This window comes from Cuculus canorus, chromosome 1 (assembly GCF_017976375.1).
Source record: "Cuculus canorus isolate bCucCan1 chromosome 1, bCucCan1.pri, whole genome shotgun sequence".
NCBI classification, from domain to species: domain Eukaryota; kingdom Metazoa; phylum Chordata; class Aves; order Cuculiformes; family Cuculidae; genus Cuculus; species Cuculus canorus.
The window spans coordinates 105,750,609-105,770,066 of NC_071401.1; the positions used below are offsets into that span (position 1 = coordinate 105,750,609).

At 36.3% G+C, this 19,458-nt stretch overlaps 1 protein-coding gene across 8 annotated transcripts in view; it reads right to left on the minus strand.

Annotated features, from left to right (window-relative positions):
• ROBO1 (roundabout guidance receptor 1) overlaps window positions 1–19,458 on the minus strand; it is a 620,749-nt gene that overhangs the window by 24,051 nt on the left and 577,240 nt on the right. For 7 of the 8 annotated variants that reach the window (XM_054076894.1, XM_054076881.1, XM_054076902.1 and 4 more), the window contains 5 exons: window positions 15,542–15,739; window positions 12,125–12,151; window positions 9,458–9,500; window positions 5,651–5,805; window positions 1,948–2,283 (listed from right to left, as the gene is read on the minus strand). In XM_054076894.1, coding sequence (XP_053932869.1) covers window positions 1,948–2,283; window positions 5,651–5,805; window positions 9,458–9,500; window positions 12,125–12,151; window positions 15,542–15,739 — 759 coding nt within the window. The remainder of the gene's footprint in view (window positions 1–1,947; window positions 2,284–5,650; window positions 5,806–9,457; window positions 9,501–12,124; window positions 12,152–15,541; window positions 15,740–19,458) is intronic. The other variant, XM_054076888.1, reaches the window with a different exon arrangement.

Consider the following 19,458-nt stretch of genomic DNA (forward strand, 5'->3'; position numbering starts at 1 on the left):
CTGAATTTGGTTTACAAGAGAAGAGGTCTTTGTTTAACACCTGTGGGCTCCAAGATTTCTGTTTACATTGGGTCATGCAGGTTCTGGCTACAGGCGGGGCCTTTTTTTTGCTAATGGCTCTTACTGTAACCTCCTTCTCCAGCTCCAAGGCACTTGAAATATACATGTTACTTTTAAATCTAGATTCAGCAACCAGATTTGTAAAACTTTATCAGAAATAAAATACTCATCTGACAAAACCATTCTCTTGTGCCAAAAAGCAATTATAATTTACAGAGAAAAACTGTGTGATAAACAGAACCACTGGACATAAAGTAGTGACAATGAAGCACAGCATGTAACTCATCTAAATGGTTATTTCCCATCACAAAAGCTATAGGTATAATCATCAGCAAGATGGTTTTGACTTAGGAAATGAGAAAACCCAGACGAGAATATTGACTCATAAAATAGCAAATCAAAACAAAAAATAAACAAAACTAAGAATCCAGTCCCCATCTGCTGCAGAAATGTTTCTGATAATGTAAGCATGGGAAAAAGAGCAAAATGATAAATTCCACACCAGAGTGCATTCTATAATAGTTTCTCAGCCTAGTTGCATTCCAGAGACCACGCTGAAGCTCTACAAACCACATATGTTTACACAGAGGATAAACAGTAAATCAGCACTCTGAGATATGTATATATGACTGTCAGCAGACAATGCTTTAAAGGGGCCTTTCCCGACTGTGATATGCTAGAGAATATGCAGCTGTAATAGCTGTAATATACACAGTTTGAAAGATGCAGTATCTTCCAGGGCATAAAAACCAAACATGTTTTAATTCCAAAACGGATATGTAATACACAGTTCTTGAAAGAAAACATAATTATAAAAAAATTACAGCTTTCACCCTCTAGTAAAGAGTCACAAAAATTGGATTTTCTTTTGACATGTTTAAATCAAGGGAAGGTGTCACATTTTATATTGCCCTTTGAACTCCTCTGTAAGTAGATAGGTCCGGTTGAGAAATCAACATTCCTGCAATGAAATGCGTTTTTTTTACTGGATAACTTATCACTATGCCAGCACTTAAGCTACAACAATTCATGCAAAAACTTCCAAGTTAGAATGGGTCCAGTTCCTAGGGATACTGTTTTGCAAATCAGGTTATTAAAGGAGGCTGCATGGTAGCCTGGAGGACTAGCAAGAAATCACATACCTCTTTCTTCCAACTCCCACACACTATATTAAAAAAACATGCCCTCAAGGCCACGAAAGTACATTCTAATGTTTCCCGTTAACACTAATATCAATTTATTTTTAGCTTCTGGATCCACAGGCTTCAGTCAGGGTAACAAAGGAATTTAGTTTCCAAAACTGTGTGCAGTAGTATTGCCTCTCAATATGTGAATCAAAGGCTTGCTAGGGACAAGTCTAAAATGAATTGGATCACTCCATTTGTGTCCCCAGAGTACAACACAATACCATTTTACAGAGTTCGATATGCAAAATTTCATTCGTTTACATGAACATGTAGATTTAATTAGTCTCCATCCATGACTGAAAAGAGTAGGTTGACCTATTTAAAATTTAAGGTAGAGAATAATGTGACTACCATGCATCTGGCTTATGAATAAAATATCTGGCCTCTGTCCTAATCAATCCCTTAACTACTATTACATTTAAATTAATCTCAAATCCATAGGACATTTTATTTTATTTAACGCTTTTCTAAAGATACAGCTTGTTATTTGTTATAATAAATTCAATATCTGAAGGTTATTGTGGTGCTAATTAACTTCCTGACACTACTAACTGTGAATTTCTGAATCTAAAGAGAGAGAAATCTAAAAGCACCACAGAAGTCTGTTAATTGCTGAACCTGAAAGCTTTAGACTCCCAGCAGCAGAAGGTCAAAACTCCTCTGATGCCTAAAGAGGAGAAACAAGCTAAAAGCTCTTCACCTTTGTTTAATTTGTTTTGCTCCATAATGTTGTACTGTATAGGTGCAACCTCTTGCTTTTGCTGAACAGAGGGTTTCCAGTGTTTCTCATTCGTATCCCCGCTGCCATTGTTAACATTATTGCTGATATTTGACTGGATGAGTTGAGTGGTGGCATAAGGAGTGGGCTGCCCAGGCTGGCTGACAAATCTTCCATCCTTTAGATTTGGACTATTGAAGGTTTTCATCTCATTGATTTTGTTGCTGAGGTCCACGTCACCATATACAGTTGACTCAGGCAACATCAGGTTTGTTTGCTTGTTGTCCAGCTGATTGTTGTAATTTGCTATACAATCGGCTAACCACAGAGGAAAGAAAAAAGAAAAGGTCATTCTGTTCGCTTACGCTATACTTTCAATGAAATTCCCTTTAAAAAATTTTGGTATATAACTATATGGCTTGCATCCATGAAGCAGAGATAGCGTAATTAACTAAATAATCTACAGATTATTATTTGCCTTATAAGCTACTGCTTCAAAAATAATGTTCACTGTTTCGATTCACCATAAATTCAGATCTTCTGAATGGTATCTACAATGACTTACCTTGTTGGGCTTTTTCGACACTGGCCATATAAACACTCACATTTTTAAACATTATTCTCAAAGCAGTATGGAGATCCAATCAATAACTGTGATTAAAATAATTCGCATTGAAAGGAAAAAGGTAACCAAAACTTAATAGTGGGAATAATTAAACGCAACAATTATCCCATGTCTTCTCAACAGCATTTAGACTTCTTTGTACGTGTGGTAAGAAACAGAGATACAACAGACTTTTATAAAACAGACTGAAAAACGATTATACATAACAGAAAAAAAGAGAAACAGTACAGTGTGCAAGGTAACTCAGTACCCAGTAGCAGGTCTTTATTTCATCATTGTTTCCTTGTACAATCTTATATTTTGGGTTGAAACAAGAAGACAGGAAAGCAATCTGGGATTTTTGCTAAATTTTAGTTGCTTTGGCTATTGCAAAATAAGTATTACCGTAGTAATACCACTGTCCTGTATGCATACATATATTTTGTATCATATAGGCAGCACGAATTCACACTTCTAATAGTTACTGCATCACGAGATAACCACTTATTGCACAGAATATATTAAACATTTACTGATGCTTTGGCCACTACCATATGAACCAGAGTGGCTGCCTTTCTGCATTCTCTTGCTTCTGTGTGACAGTGACAGCAGGTCCACACGTTTTTTTCTTCTGCATATGCAGTCCACTGGAAGAATACTGAATGGAGTAACACAGTCTGTGGGTCGGCAGTTAGAAGGCTTAGTGAAAACAGTTTTCAATGATCATTAAGCAAAATTTCTCATCTGCCAGTTGATTAATGCATCAATAATTATGTAACAATCATCAGGAATATAGTTTTTCTCTTTTAAAAGATGTTGTATTTATGCTAACGAGTTTGATTCAAAACTTGAAGTCCATCACCTGTGACCACAATTAATTTACTGGAGAGAGAGCCAAGTGAAAATAAGTACACAATTCAGAATTTGACCATTATACTAAATGAAATAACTGCTAAATATAGACAACATTCAATTCAAAAATATTCCCTAATATATAAATGGTTTTTGAGAAATCTTTGCTGAAAGACAGAAATAAAACTACTACTTGAGGAAGAAAACCACCAATCCACATTTTCCATGATTAAAGAACAATATCAGAACATGCCACATACAACTTATCATTGCACATTTCATGCCTCCCAGTATGTGATTTTTGACATTTTACTGTTTGATACAGTTTTCTTTCTCATGTGCGCTGTTATTTATTGCTTCACAGTCTTCAACTTCTTGATTTCTACTTTTGAAATGCTTTCCTTTTTGCTTTCTCTCCCACCTACTGAAATCATGCTAGTCCTTTCTTCTTTCCTTGCCAAGTCCGTTGTCTTATATTGGACAATTATATATCCAGCATTTTCTTCATTCCTAATACCTCATACTTTGCTATACTACCCTTGCACTGTCACTTATAACACATATTTTTGGTTCTTTCCATTTTCAGCTACATCTAGTTTGTGTGTAAGGCAATATAATTGATACAGTACATGCAGTAGGTATATTTTTTTTACATTGATGTATTAGAATTCCTCATACAAAGTACTTAAACAAAACTGGTTTACCTATATGACAGAAGCTATATTCTGTTAGATTTTTTTTACAGCATCTACTTCTAGAATAACCCATTCCCATTCTGCAGACTTGGAAGACAGTATTATACTTAAAAGAAATTAAAACTGCACATTTACTTAGCATGTTCACAGCTATACAGAGGACATCCAACTCTGCTACTTTAGAGCATAAGTCAAGGCCAAACTGACATAATTAAGAATATTTGCCAGACTTTTCAGAAGAGAAGAGACCACTCTGAGCATCTTGTCTGACCTTCAAGCTCATAAGCACTATCTGAAAGGAAGGAATCACTTTGTAACACAATCAAGTGCAATATAAACGCTAAATTGAGAAAAATCCACTGCACCGCATCACAAGGTGTTAGAATACTTTACAACCCTCAAAAATGTGCATTCTCTTCCTCTTCTGAATTTGTAAGTTTCAGTTGTTAGAACTTGGTAGATCAGTACTTCTCAAATTGAAGTGTCTCTGTATCAGAAATCTTTTTAAGGAGGTATTTGTCAATGTGACATACTCAGCATAAGATAAAAGTCTCCAATGTTAAAATCTCTCACATTCCTCTGAAGCACCTGGCACTGGTCACTGTCAGACAGCATATAGCAGGAGATGGATTATCACCATCACAATATGACTGGTTTCACATTAATTACAGGAGGTAATGCTGTTTTGCACTTACGCAACTTCAGTATTGGCAATCATAATCCCTCTCTGAAATGCTGGGAAATGCTACTAGCAAAAACCAGCTAGACATGCTGGTAGTGGAAAACACTCATTTTCGTTCCTTACCAGTAACACAGACAGAGTTAAAACAAAAGAAATCTAAGGTCTATTTAAAACAAAATGTGCACCAGTTAGCACTTCCAGATATATTTCCCCAACCGTGTCCTTGTGGAACTCATGAGGTTTTCTTCAAGAGCACTCCAAGTCCTGCCCAAACTCCTAGGAACTACCACTTAACCTAACATTTCAAAATTGCTTTTAGAGTGTGAAGTTAACATTTTTATCCATGTGCCCTGAACAGAAAACTAGCTATCCAATTTTGTACAGAATGGCACCCCAAGGGAGGTTTTAAATGTGCCAAAGTAGGCTGACTGTCTTGCCAGTACTGTAGCAGTTTTATTTTCTTTTTTTTTTTTCATCACACCCGAACCAGAAGGAAAATCTCACTAGTGTCATTTTGGTACTTATCCTTCCCCATCCCAGCAATAAGGATGTACAGATCAATGTAAAAATCACCTTATCTGCTCTTTTTCAGATGCTGAAACATATCAGGTTAGTGCAAATTTTGATAACATTGAACTTTACCGGGGCTCCTTTAGCCTACAGCTTGCTACAACTATCCAAAGGGGGGGAAAAAAAAAAGGGATCGAAAGCATAATCATGACATAAAGGACAAACTATATGAAGTCTAAACGCATTGGAAATAAAGCCCCAAACAAACCCGTATACACTCTCAGGTACTGAAAGTATATACTCTGCAAAGAAGGTTCCTTAGAAGGTAGAAACATATCTAACCTGGTCGACTGTACGTTGTAAGGTTGCTATCACTGTTTCCGTTGCCAGATGTGCAGCAGTTGATGGAGCAGTCATTATGATTATTCCCTGTGTTAGGCCAAGTATCTGCTAGCCAGGGCTGAGTGGCTGGTTCAGTGATGTTAAGGAGTCCTGGTCTTTAAAAACAAAGCTTGGTTATTCCAACAATTAAGCAACAGTATTTTCACACTGCAACTATATTCTTCTCAAGAAGTTCGATATTACAACGCCATATTTGAAGGCCTGAGCACTGGAAAATATAGCCTGGTTGAATTATTTCATTACTTTTAGTCTCCTGTATAACCTATTCCTTGCTATGACACTCTGAAAGGTACAGCCAAGGACAGAATCCATTCAGTTTGCTGACTACATGTATACATTGCTGTGCAAGCTTTACCTGCCACTTTTGTTATGGTTTTTTCATATTTTTTTTCTGGGAAGGTTGTATTTTTATGTTTCTGCCCCTTTTTCCTTTCTAACAGAAAGCAAGGTAAAAAAGGGAAAACTGGCAAGTCAAACAAAGAAAAAATTCACCCATGGAAGCGAGAGGAATACACAGAAATAAGAGCTGAGTTTGGATGTGAATACTCCCAAATTCTTGGCGACTTATGACGCCAAGTTCTCCTCACTATTAGAGAGTACAACTATAGCTGATCAAAGGTAACACAGCAGATTACAGAAACCTCTGTTGCTTGGGAGTACTCGGATCTCACTAAGCATGCCGAATGTGAGATACATCTTTGTTAATGAGTAAGCCACTCACTTAATCTTCATGTGGGTGGAACAGCAGCAGCTTCTCAGCTAGTTTAAAGTAACTGGGAATACACAGCATCCTAAAAAATGTCCAGATATCAATGCTGCATATTGTCTGCACTTGGAATAAAGTGTATTCCTGCCATCAGCAGAAAGAAATAGAGCTCCTTGGTTTCCACTCTGATGGATGTTTTGTAGAATCTTTGGTGTGTTTTCAGTTCTCACACTAACAATGCAATGGCACATTATACAGTTCTATATAAGCAGCATCCCTAACAACTTAAAATTGCCCTTGATAACTAACGTGCTTTTAAAACTATGTACTTTTAGCAACTGTCATATACATATTTTTTAAAAAAAAGGAACACAGTCTCTTTCAACACAGGATTTTACAGGCAATTTCCCATTTAAAACAGTGCAGAATCTAGTCCTCATAATATTAGATGTGATGCTCTTCAAGAATAAAATATGCTAATCCTCTTAAACTGCAAGTTGAGAATACAAACTGCATGCAGTCAGTTGCAGGGGGTATAATCTGTCAGTGCCACAGGCTTAAGTCATAGTCTTAGAATGACATTTAAAAGATCTATACATATATGTGTGTATATATATTTCTGTACCCCATATGTCGTCTGACAATTCAACATAGGAGGTGATGAGGCTTGACTTACTGTCTGGCTAACAAATCAGCCAATACACATGCACTAAGTAAGTATTTTTTGTAAATCTGAAATAAAGGTACATCTATGTAGTCCTGTGAGCAGGCTGGCTAATTTGAAATACCTTGCTTTTTACCCCTACCACTCTGCTATTACGACATTACACCTCAAGGCATTTGGAGGAGACAAAGCCTTCCAGAATGTTTCAGCATTTTCAAGACCTATGTACTGGATTTTTGAATACCATTAAAGGTCCTCCGCTTCTGAAATTTACTTTACATTCATACTTGCTGTCATGTAAGAAAAGTGGTGTGACATACACAAATAAACAAAAATTTTACTAATTGGAGCCATTTAGGTGGAATTGTAGGCAAGAGGTGTTTGCATTACAGCTCCATAGCCTGGTGATGACTGGAGATCATAATTTCCAAAGATCTCTAACCTGTAGAGGAATTCCTCAAATTCTTGGAATTACTGTACTGGGTCTGGGGTAAGGATGGACTAAGCAAGTGGCTGTATGGGTGCCTAGCTGCTGACTGAAGTCAATCCACCACTATTACCATTACTTGAACTCTGTCTACAAAAGGGATTGCCACAGAACTGGGTAGTTTTTCAGCATCACAGAAGTGGGGATTATGTTGAAATATTTCGCTGTGACATTTGGAATTCTGAATAATGCTTTAACATGCTCACATGACTGCACTTGGCAAAAATCCTAAACCTCTCCAAAACATTGCAAATATCATGTAAGGAATGAAAAGCCTAGGTTTGGGAATCAGAGGAAGGTTTCACATGTAAAAATAACAGAGTTTTTTAGATTGCAGAAGTATGTTTCATATTCCATAAAATACGGTACATCATGTATCCTGTAAATGCCATATATGCAAATGAACAAAAGAAGCATATCTGTTAGCACCTTGAATCAATTACACTGCTAAATTATGGCACTGATACTTAAAACTAGGACAGTAAAAAATGATGTTGCATCCCTAGCAGTACCAAAATTACTATATGCAATGTGGACACTTCCAGGTTCATTTCTGTCCTCTGAGTCTATGTGACTGTGCTTTGTCTAGCTTGTGCTATGGGAAGAGCAAGAAAAGCACAGTAGCACAACGAACACAAAGGATGTTAACAGCATACCTTTTTGAACAACCTTGTCAGCGAGGAGAGAGTTCATCTCTGTTCTTTCTTATTTTCTCACTATCCTGGGGTGAAGGCAGCAACCCAGTGATTTACAGATTTGTCCATTCAAAAATCACCTTGTAGCTGTTCTAGAGGCTTTCCTCCATGGTTTTATGGCTACAACATAGCAGCATACAGCTGGACAGAGATTTCTGCATTTGCTCTTAACGTGCCAGGTTCAGCAGCAGCAGCAGAGTAGCCTCACATCTGCACAGCACTCAAGTAGACGTGGAATGTTATGTCTAACATTTAACATTACCAAGTTTTTCTACCATCTTTCAAATTAGGAATCACAAGATGACACTTGTGAAACAGGAATTAATATTGGAATTTATCGCCCAGCTGCTCTCTGAGATTTTAGAGGGTTTTTTTTTAAGCATCATGCCAAATCTTTAACTGAGATTCTTAGAAAAAGGCATGCTTGAATGTGACCTAGAAAAGAAAAATGTGTGCTACTGAAGTGACACTGCTCTGACCTGCCTTTTTTGCTATAACTGTTATTTTGCCTCCTGAACAAAACTCCAACTCTACACAGGAAAAGTAAATTACTATTTTGTCCATTGCCATTCATTAAGTAATAATGTAAACTCAGTAAACATGTGGGAGTTAAATCTTGAATTTGTAATGGGTTAGGCTGTAAAAGTGGGGGGCTTTAAAAACCTATCTGTTTCACTGTCCTTCAGTGCCTCATCTTTTAAGTGATGCTTTAACTGTTTTGCATTCATAGCAAGATTTCTTCTTAAAAAGTCACCTTATGAGCCATTTATGTCTCCAGCATTTTTTCCAGTAAACGTTCTGTCTTTGTAGTGTTTGTGAACCAGCTATATTTCTTAATCTTCATAAATGCCACGACTTAATTACTTTTACTCCCTTAAACAGCTGGTAAACCAGGTCTTTATTTTGAAGTTCAAGTGCTCCCTCTGCTGCTCATTTTTTGAGATGCAGTTTTTACAGGTAACAGAGCTAAAAATATTAACTCATTCTTTGGAAATCAACCTAAAAATTCAAACCATATAATCTTCGTTCTAAACAGAAATATATATATGACTAAAATGTATAATTTAATATAATAAATTAAAACGTATCTTTCCAAGTGATTATTCTGCCATCACTTACAAAGACAATTGTACTCCTAGCATCCTTAAAATAGCTGCACATGATTTACAGCTTTAAAAATAAAGCACATAATTACCTTCCGCCACTGCTTACGGCCTCTCCTCCTCTCTGATACGTTACTGAAACAGTTAAAGATAAAAAAGGAAATAATTTAAAAATCATAGAAGACTCCTTAAATACCAGTACTAAATTTGCCTTTGTTTCATTTTAGCTAAGACAATAAACGCGCATCATTTATACATTAATTCTGAGTCCCATTCTGCAAGCTATTCCTTCAAATGTAAGTTTATACATAATATTCATGTTGCTTGATAACTGCTAGTCTTAGCTCCGACAAAGTTTTATACTTCAGCTCTGTTCTGAAAAACACAAACACGCACATGTATCATTTAAGAAAGCAGGAAGCCATATATCAGGTTGAACTTATCCTTAACATAACTGCACTGACTTCAGTGGAGTTACTCTGTGGACGAAGTTAAGTCATATATTTATTTCATGAATGGCTAGATGTTAAAACTTTGCTCTACCTTAGGTATCACGATTTTAAAACAGACCTTACTTCCAATGTAAATAATTACTAATTACAGCTGAACTTACTGCAGAAACACATGCTCTTTCTGAATGTTACTGCACTATACTCATGAAACAATCACACTACAGAAATACATAGAAGATTTTATAATTTTGTAACATTTTATCATTGGATTTATTAATGATACTTTTTAATCTAAATATATATATATCTTGATTAAAAAAAAGTCTGGCAGAAAGAAAATACCTCCTAAATTAGAAGAAACAGTTTTCGCTAGTATTTTAGAAGCATTACACATTAACTATGTGGATATCCACATGCATTTATTTGTTAGCATGGATCACATATCCTTCACAGGAAGCATCATGGTTGAAAACTTAGTTTTTAGGATGTGAATGCCCATGAGGAAACAGTGCTATAAATTCTGCAGGTTTGCACTGGGTTTAGCAAAGGGTTAAGGAGATTGCCTCCTTACAAGTGCTGATGGATTCTACACTTTGCAACTAGGAATGTGTTAGGAAAAAGCAGCCAAATTCTGCTCTTTAGAAGAACTCCAAACTGGGAGTCTGCAAGAGAGAGATAAATGCTGGCAGTGATTACAATAACAGGATTAAAATGTAGGATGCATTGCTACGGGTAAGTCTTTTACTACAGGTAATGCTACAGAAGAGGGTCTGATTCCATTTAAAGTCAATGGAACTAATGAGGGGGATTATTTTTTTCCTTTAAATGTCTTACGTACTTTGTGGTTTTTTCCATTTTCTACTTTAAAAATCTCAGTGCTATTTATTTTGCAGCTTTGACATATCTTACAGAGCCCTGATATTTTCTTTTAATGTTAAGAATCTGACTGAGAAAATATGTGTTAGCTAACCTACCAACCTCTGCAGAACTTCAGTAGTGTGCTACAACTGTGATTGAAACAGAAGCCCTCTGTTAAGCCAATTAAAGTAACAGCCAAATAATAATAGCTGGAACTAGTCTTCACCGTGGATCTCAAAGGACAGAACCATTAAGGGCCACTCTGACTCATGCTGAACACTAGAGCAATTCCACGAAACATAATAGGATGTCTTTTGAAACAAGATACTATTCCTTGCAATTAAATGCATGTGGATAAGAATCTAACCCATTATGATTACGCCTACGTGGATGAACATAGACAAGACATGAGATTGCTTGTTTCATCTGTGGTCCAGCTTGGAAGGATGTAACTTAGCTGCTGCCCAGAGGCCAAATTAGTGCAGTGCTGATTCCAAGCTAACACGCCCTGCTAAAGTGAGTCTGGAGAGGAGGGGGCAGGTGGTATTCACCCTGCCTGGATACATATTTCCGGCAAGTCTCATAGAACTCTTGTAAGAATAAGGAATTTGGAACAAAGGAAGAATAAACAACCTGGCTGTTCACTCAGGCAGTAGTTAAAGTAACACGTGCAGTATACTGCTGGATACTGAATGTGTTGAATTGTACCCACTGTAGAGGAATAGCTGTCAGATTGTGGAACTGACTGAAGAACAGAAGAGAAAGGCTCTCACGGACTTTGGTGGGCTATGCATCAGGTTATATCATATCTTGTACATTTCCAAGCAAAAAGAAATAGAAGATGATTTTAAACCCACCCTGAATTTGAAATGAACCTCTGTTTATGTAGAACAGAATGATTATTTTAAAATTTCATAGCACAAATATAGTTTAAGGCAGCAGGCAAAGAAATCTAACTGCTATAACACTTTGATTTTCTGTATCTTCCAAAGCAGACAACTCCTAGGACACTGGTTTAGTGCAAATTCAGAGGAAAGAAAAGAAGCGAATGTTTCACTAACTATAATCCCACTGAATACTTTTCAAGTCAGCATCTGGGCACTGTTAAGTCATCTCTCCTCCAGCAGAAGCCCCTTTTGCATCGCTAGATGCAGGACACATTATTCCACTGCAGTGCAAGAAGAGAGCCCACATTGTGCAAAGTGATGGGATCGTGCTACAAAATAGTATGCTTGCATCAAATATTATGCTACAAAACACAAACAGAAAAAAGTGTCAGCTACAAAGCACATACACACTATTTAGGGAACAAAATAATGATACTTGTCATTAATGAAATTGTTCAAAACCCCTTCAGAACAGCTGAGCTGGTTATGTCAGAAAAAGAGGAACAGTACCACAAACACATGCTAAAGTAACAAAGAAGAGGGGAAAAGTGCAAATATATACCTGTTGGTGTGAAGGTAAAAGACGGGACTGAAAAATCAAAACAAAAAACAAACTGGTTATTAAGGCTGAAGAGAGAAAGGGAAACATACCACATTAGTATAAATCTAGCAGACAGCTGAATGTAAAACAAACGTATATTACTAACCCAGTAGCTCAGTCACACAGATATGGAAATAAAATTAAATTTGTGATTCAGAAAGAAGCTTGTCTCTGCAGGTACCATGCTGTGAAAAGAACTTGATATTCTATTCTGCTTCTGAGGGTCCAGTACTGTCATTTAGCCTTTCAAATTCCCCTCAGTTTGGTATTTTAAGGTTTTCTGACAATGCTAGCACAAATAACCCCCCCCACACACTGTAAATAATTTCAGACTGCAGAATGACAAATTCCTTAACAAAGCCTTATCAAAGTCCTATTGAATCTTATCTGCAGTTCACTAAGTAAATGCTCATTACGCTGCAATAATAAGCACACTTAAGTATGCAGTAAAGAAACAAAATAATAATCATATAAAGGAACAAAGAGCCCTGCTGTTTTACTGTCTCTGAATCAAGAATGGCACCAACTCTAACTGAAATAAAGGCACTAAAACCTACTGCAGCAATTAATTTTTGTTTTCATAGACTAGACTGTTAAACAGAGTTATTATCTTTCTTTCTTAAACCATCACAAAAAAAGGTTAAATATCTCCCTGGATGTAACACCTCTCTACCTTTCACCCCTCGGCTTTAAAAGAGAAAGGTTAACAACAGAACAATGACATTGCTTGACAATCTTCAGTCTCACAGCTACTATAAATCCTCTTTGGATCAATGGGGTCTCTAATCCCAATACAGAGCACCAGCATCTGCTCTTCCTATTAGCACATGCTCCCTCTCCTGTTGACAATATAGTATAGTTTTTCCTATCACTAATGGGCAGAAAAAGGCTAATATTGCCCTTTTCGATCTAATGACAGCAAAGAAATGTAACAGAAACAAAAAAAATATTCACTAAAAGCAGCCCTGAGACAGAATTTGATCAGCAAATGAAAGAAAAGGGTCTGGCTAAGCAAACAACTGCTTAATGTAATTTTTAAAATAACTCATTTGCGGAGAGTCCAGAGTGTCTTGTTAGGATATGCTGTAGTTTCCCCCGACTTTCACCAAGTCAATTTATTGCCAAGGATATGACACTAAGCAAAAATAAAAAAACAAACACAAGAAGTCAAGAAACCCTCAACCATTTAGCCCATTCCAGGCTTCATTTGTAGCACAGCTCTTTATCTCGGGAATACCATTGTATTTTCTTTGAGATAGGCCTTTTCACACAGTCAAGTTTAATTTAGGTACCTTCAGAAACATATTACTGTAGTAATAAGCTTTCATTAAAACAAAAGATGCATTTAAACCAGAGCTGCTTAAAACAGAATCCAGTGTCTCAAAATTAATTTGCAATTACAAGAACACAAAAACCCCCCCAAACCCTTAAACTACTGTCTCATTATTCTCCAGTGAGCTAAGTACTAAACCCAGTTTAGTTTCTTCAGGAACCGAGGAACAGATGAACAGAGGTTCAACTAAACTAAATCTTTATCACTACTACATGAAAGACTATCTTAATTCTCAGAGCTTCTATTAATAAACCTTCTGAGTGTGTAAGAGTGCTAGTACATAATGTATGTGTGGGAGTAGTGAAGTACTTTAACAGATGTCAAGCCTGAAGCTAAATATAAAAATAAACAAATGCAAGATTAAAGAAAGTTTGGGCTTGCAGTGATGACTTGATGCACTGCAGAGCGGCAAACTAGTTTGCGATTTATATTTCACTAAAGATGTCTTTTTCCCTTGAAGAATACTTCGTAATGGAGATGCAGACTCTGCTTTTCTGTGTATTTTCATTAAAATCCCCACCAAATTACACAAAAGATATTTTTACAGATATTGAAAAACACAGCTGTTTTGAACAATAGCTGATGTCATTAAAGTAACCATTTTTAAGGACAAATTGTATGCTTTTTACTTAATCATAGGTACTGCTGAAAGCATAGTGATGTTAGTTTGATAGAATTGTAGAAAGGCAGTATGGCAGCATGCTATTAGTAAAACAAAACAGAGCAGGCCAATGCAGCAGAACGTTGGGGTCTGTCTTATCTTAAGAAATCCTAGCAGAACAAAATCAAAGGTAAATTTTATCCTTGATTTCTGTCGTTATAATTCTGCTACAACCACTGTGCCTTAAGTTTACTGCAAGCATTGATACTATTAATAGCATGGAGGGCACCAAAACTCTGCAACGCTCCAGAACTATAATGTTTCCACTCACTCCGTTGCTATTTTTAGGACAGCTTCTTTTTTCATAGCAACACACTGCTACTGTTTGAAAACAATTGTGTTATATTTGCTTATCCATCTTGCCATTCACACAGTCATTGTTGAAGTGACTAAAGAACGTAATCTCACGACACCTTTCATACATTAAGATGCGCGTGCCTTTTAAATCTAGATCTATCTTTTGATTGCTCAGTATCAAACATTCTTCCTCTGTTTCTTCAAAATCAGGAATTTCCATTTTCTGTTTAATTCCAGAATTTATGGGTCTCAGTCTATGAGCACCTATGAGGTACTGCTTTGAGCTGTAACGAACTGTATCCTACTAAATTCAGCTTTAAATTCAGGGCATAATCAAAACATTATCGAATCATTACAAATCAAGGTTTTATCCCATATCTTCCAGGTAAAGATTCTAGTTTTGTTCGTTACAGAGTATACTGTAAACCACTGCTTGCCCACTGAGAATCTGATATAAAAGCTATTGATAACATGAAAATGAGGAGTGCTTTAAGTTAAGTCCCACTGCTGCCATTCTAACCAAATGCAGATGCCAGATGTGAGTCCCAGAAAGTCACAACAAAGGGTCTCACTATGGCATTTACGAAAGAGTTGGAAAGTATTACTGACTGTTGTGCTTTTGCAAAAACCCACTTCACCACATTGCCCCAGAACACAAGGAAATTCGAGTACACACACCAAAAGCGTTACTGTAATGTACACCACTGTTAGTATTCTTAGCAGCAAGAAAAGGCCTGAACCGGAGGTACAACGAACTACCATCCACTCAACTCCTTTTCAGATGGTACAGTGTCAGATAGCTAGGGCATATTGGAGGCTCCTAGCCTTAAATACACCTTGTCCATTTCTCATTTGTAGGAGTATCTTTATGATAAGCTAGTCTAGTTATTTTTCTAAAACTATGCTTTAAAGTCAGGTTTAACATGTTACGTAAATACTGCTGCTTTCTGCATTTCATTTGTTCCTGGTCCACACTTCTGGAAAGTATCGAGTAATTTGATAATTCCTGCATTAGAACAAGAGACTGATGACAAAGTAAACAGGCAGTAAACAGGCATTCAGCAGCCAGCAGACTGAAATACGGCACCTTTTCTGATACCAGCATAAGTACTAGTGAGTCCATTTCGCTTCTTCCTGTGGCGATATAACCAGATGCTGAAGACCATGAGGATAATCCAACAGGCTGCACCAATTCCAGCAATAAAGGCAGGCTGCTTCACTACATCAGAAATCTGCTGGGCTAAACTGACTTGATCTTCTGAAGACACAGGGTTTCCATGAGAATCTGAAAAAAAGATACCCAGAGCAGCCAATTAATTAAATGAGCAACTGTAAAAGGAAGCATGAAGCGAACTGACAAAATTGTAGTCTGCTTTTTCAAGGTGAAATCCTTCAGATTATTCTTTAAAAATCTCTTTTTACAGGTCTAGATAGAAATGGTTTCTTTTCCATACAGGACAGGTACCTCCGACTTCAATGATTTTTGTTTATTTAAGAAAGTCACTAAAATCAGGCCACTGGGCATACAAACAGGAAGTTATGCTCGTAAATTGCAGACTCTGGGACTGCTATTTCTTTTTATTATTACTTTTAGTTTAGCAAAGCAACATTAGCTTCAGAAAATTATCCAGAAATTTAGCAAAGACCACAGCAAGTAAAAGAAAGCACAAGCAAGAAACATGCACAGTCTGTTCTTTGAGCTCTGTGAATGGGTAGAGGTCAGCTACCCAGACATCCACTTTCATAAGTGAAAGTCACAAAATTACAAATTCAAAATACATTCACATAAGGTTGATATTGAGGGATACATTTGGCAGCTCCTGACAGAAGACTTACATCATGTAGTACATAGTTTAACATATTCTTTGCAGTCTCTGACTTTGATCTCAATTAAAAAAGACCGAATATTTAAAAGTACATACAGAACTACAAAATAACCAATCCTGCCCTCTTGACATAGATGAAAAAGCTAAAAAATAACTAAAAAAAAAAGTTATGAATTAGTAAAAATAGTCAAGTCGTCTCATTATTACCAAACAAGCAGGCCATTTGGAAAACATTTTATACTTAAATATCCCACATAAAAATAAAAAACATGTATTTTTCTGCACATTTTTAATTTTTTTTTAAGTGAATAAAGTAGCAGTAAGAATCAGTATTTCCTGCTCTTCCTGTATTAGACTGTTGTGCAAGAACCTCCTTAGGAAAAGCAGTAACAACATTGTCAGTGACCAAAGCTTTCTAACTGAAATGAAGCAACCCAAAGACAAAATACGGTCTTTCTTATTTTTTACCACTATGGTGAGTGCTTACTGGAAATTTTATTACTGCACAGGGTGAGGATAAGAATTCAAAACCTCTACTTAGAGTGGATATCGCTTTATCCACTCCACAGTTTAGTTTTTGAAATATCCATTTTTACTCTTGCGTAAATCCAACGGTTAGTTGCTTTTTACTATGGGTAGTGACATGAGATTCAGAATGAGAGATTAGTACTTTAAGGAGAAAGGTGGTGTTATTAATTCTATTAATATAAACTAGATAAGAAAGGAAAATCTATTCACCTAAAAAACTGTGTCTTTTCCCTGTAGACTAAGCAGTGGACAGATTTTTACTTTTTTTTTTTTTATGATAACATGCCTTGTATTATTCTAAAATAAGTCTAAATAAAATATAAGAAACTGCAATAAAACAAATCATGCAAATAGCAAACCTCCTCTGGAAAAGAATACCTATTTGAATGGGAAATGGATCGATTAATAACAACTCCTTCCAGTGAAGAATTTCAGATTTCAGGTTTTGTGACATCGAGGTCAAATACCGATTTTGCCATGGAATCACTACCACTGCCCTTAACTGCTACCTTATTGGAAATTTTATTTCATGTTTCAGATCCCTTTATCTTCTGTGATCCGAAGTGCACTGCCTAGTCTGAAAGTTCACCAGGCAGACTCATTCTTTTCTGACTAATACACACTTCATGTCTGCTGGGTTTATAGATTTCATGCCTATTTGTGCAAGGATAAGATGGGTTGCCTCAGATTTTATGGCGACAGCCAAGTGAAGGTCCACAGAAGCAGCCAGATGGGCTTAAATATATAAAGTATACTGTGACCAATGAATTAAATCTGTCACTTGCTATCTCATCTGCTGTCTCTCTGCAGCTGAGGCCATATTAAGATTTGAAAACTTGTATCATCAGTCTCTTTTCAAAATGAGTAAGTCTACTATTTCTATATTTTTAAATAGCTACACTAACTTCTTCATGTTAATGGAATAGAATGAAAGATTTCCAGAGAACCTATGGTCCTGAATAAATTCAGAAGACTGATAAATATTTTCTCTAGTTCTTTAAATATATAAATTTAAAACAACAAATACAGGGTGGAAAAACAATCATAAACCCAAAAGCCGAACAAGAATGTTTTTAAAACATGACAACTCTTCAGGTATACAGAAGGACAGTACTTTTAGGTACACAAACATTTTGCATTGCTCAGCCAATGCATGCCTGAAGATTACAAAATACTGAAGACTGTCTTTGAACATCTATTGTTCTAATTGTTAATTAAGATTCATTTCATGGAATTATTTTTCTAGCCATTGCAAACATAAAACCAACATAATAACCTAGTTGCTTTTAGGAAACTTGGCTTATGGCATGCTGTACATGGGTGGACTGTTAGATTCATTACATTAAAATAGATGGCATATACTTACACATAGAGTAAAGAGAAAAATGTATATGTGTTCATGTACAGTCATATAAATAGCATCACAGAAAAGAAGAAGGAAGGGCTTTCAAGAGGCCACATTTGATCCATGTCCTGCCCCTCTTGTAATTCAAAAATAGAAAGTAAGCTAAATATAAAGCAAAGAGAATGAAATCTAGTGAACTCCTCAGGACTAAAAATTTTCAGGAACAATATCTTGAAAGCCTTTCTTTGAGAAGCGCATCTTCCCTCTCCATAACAGCCCTGAATGATCAGTCAGGAAAAAAGTTCTTGAACTAAAAAAAGTACTTTCTCTTCATCCGAGGAAGTTTCTGGAAGCTTCGACTGAGATATAAGTGGTTCATAATCAACGTTCCTGTTCCTGCTTGCACTCTTTGAGGAGATGTGCCAAAATAATAAGTGAACATAAACATTCTACAGCAAAGTGCATCTTACTGCCAGAGCAGCAGCCACAGCATTTGAAGTACTTGAAAATGCCTCAGAGTTGTTGGCGCAGGCTGATCCCACAACTCCCTAAACCCAGCATATTATCACAGTGACTCATCCCTTCTCCTTCTCTGCTCAAGATAAGAGCCTTCTTTTTAATCATAGATAATGTTGCTATGGCTATTGCTCACAGGCTACCCAATCTGACCGTCTTCAAGCTCCAAGTTTCAAACTTTGATGAAAACTCATTAGAATTTACATTGTGAGGAACTAGGACCTGTAATTCTCCAATGTTAAATATTCATATAAATAGTAAGAATTTAAAAACTGACATTTAAGGAGTTAAATGTTAAAAGTTTAACATAGAATTAAGGTTAATATACAATTAAGATTGGAATGCCAAAGATACAAAAAAGACAGGAATTCCTAGGTTCACAGGTGTGCAAGCAACCTTAACTTTGCCCTGTACATGTACAACCTACAGAACAGTACCTTTCTACTTGCTTGTCTCATTTAGCATACAAAATGTACAAACAATAACTAGGAAGATCTAAATTTTGTTGACATTGCTATCTGGCAATTCAAAGCTTGCCAAACACCAGGAATCTGCAACATAATGTTTGAGTGCTTCCTCAAATACATGTGCATGATGCAATATGAAAATTATTTGGTAAAACATTATCAGCTTAAGAATATGCTATTTTGTTTCCTTTCTAGTTATATATGCTTTCAAAATGGAAAAATGTCATTTTTGTTCTTCAATCTTATAACATACAGTTCGAGAAGACAGCATCAAACTGTTTTGGAAGGGCTTGCTGTGAGGGAAAAAAAAAAAAGAGAGACT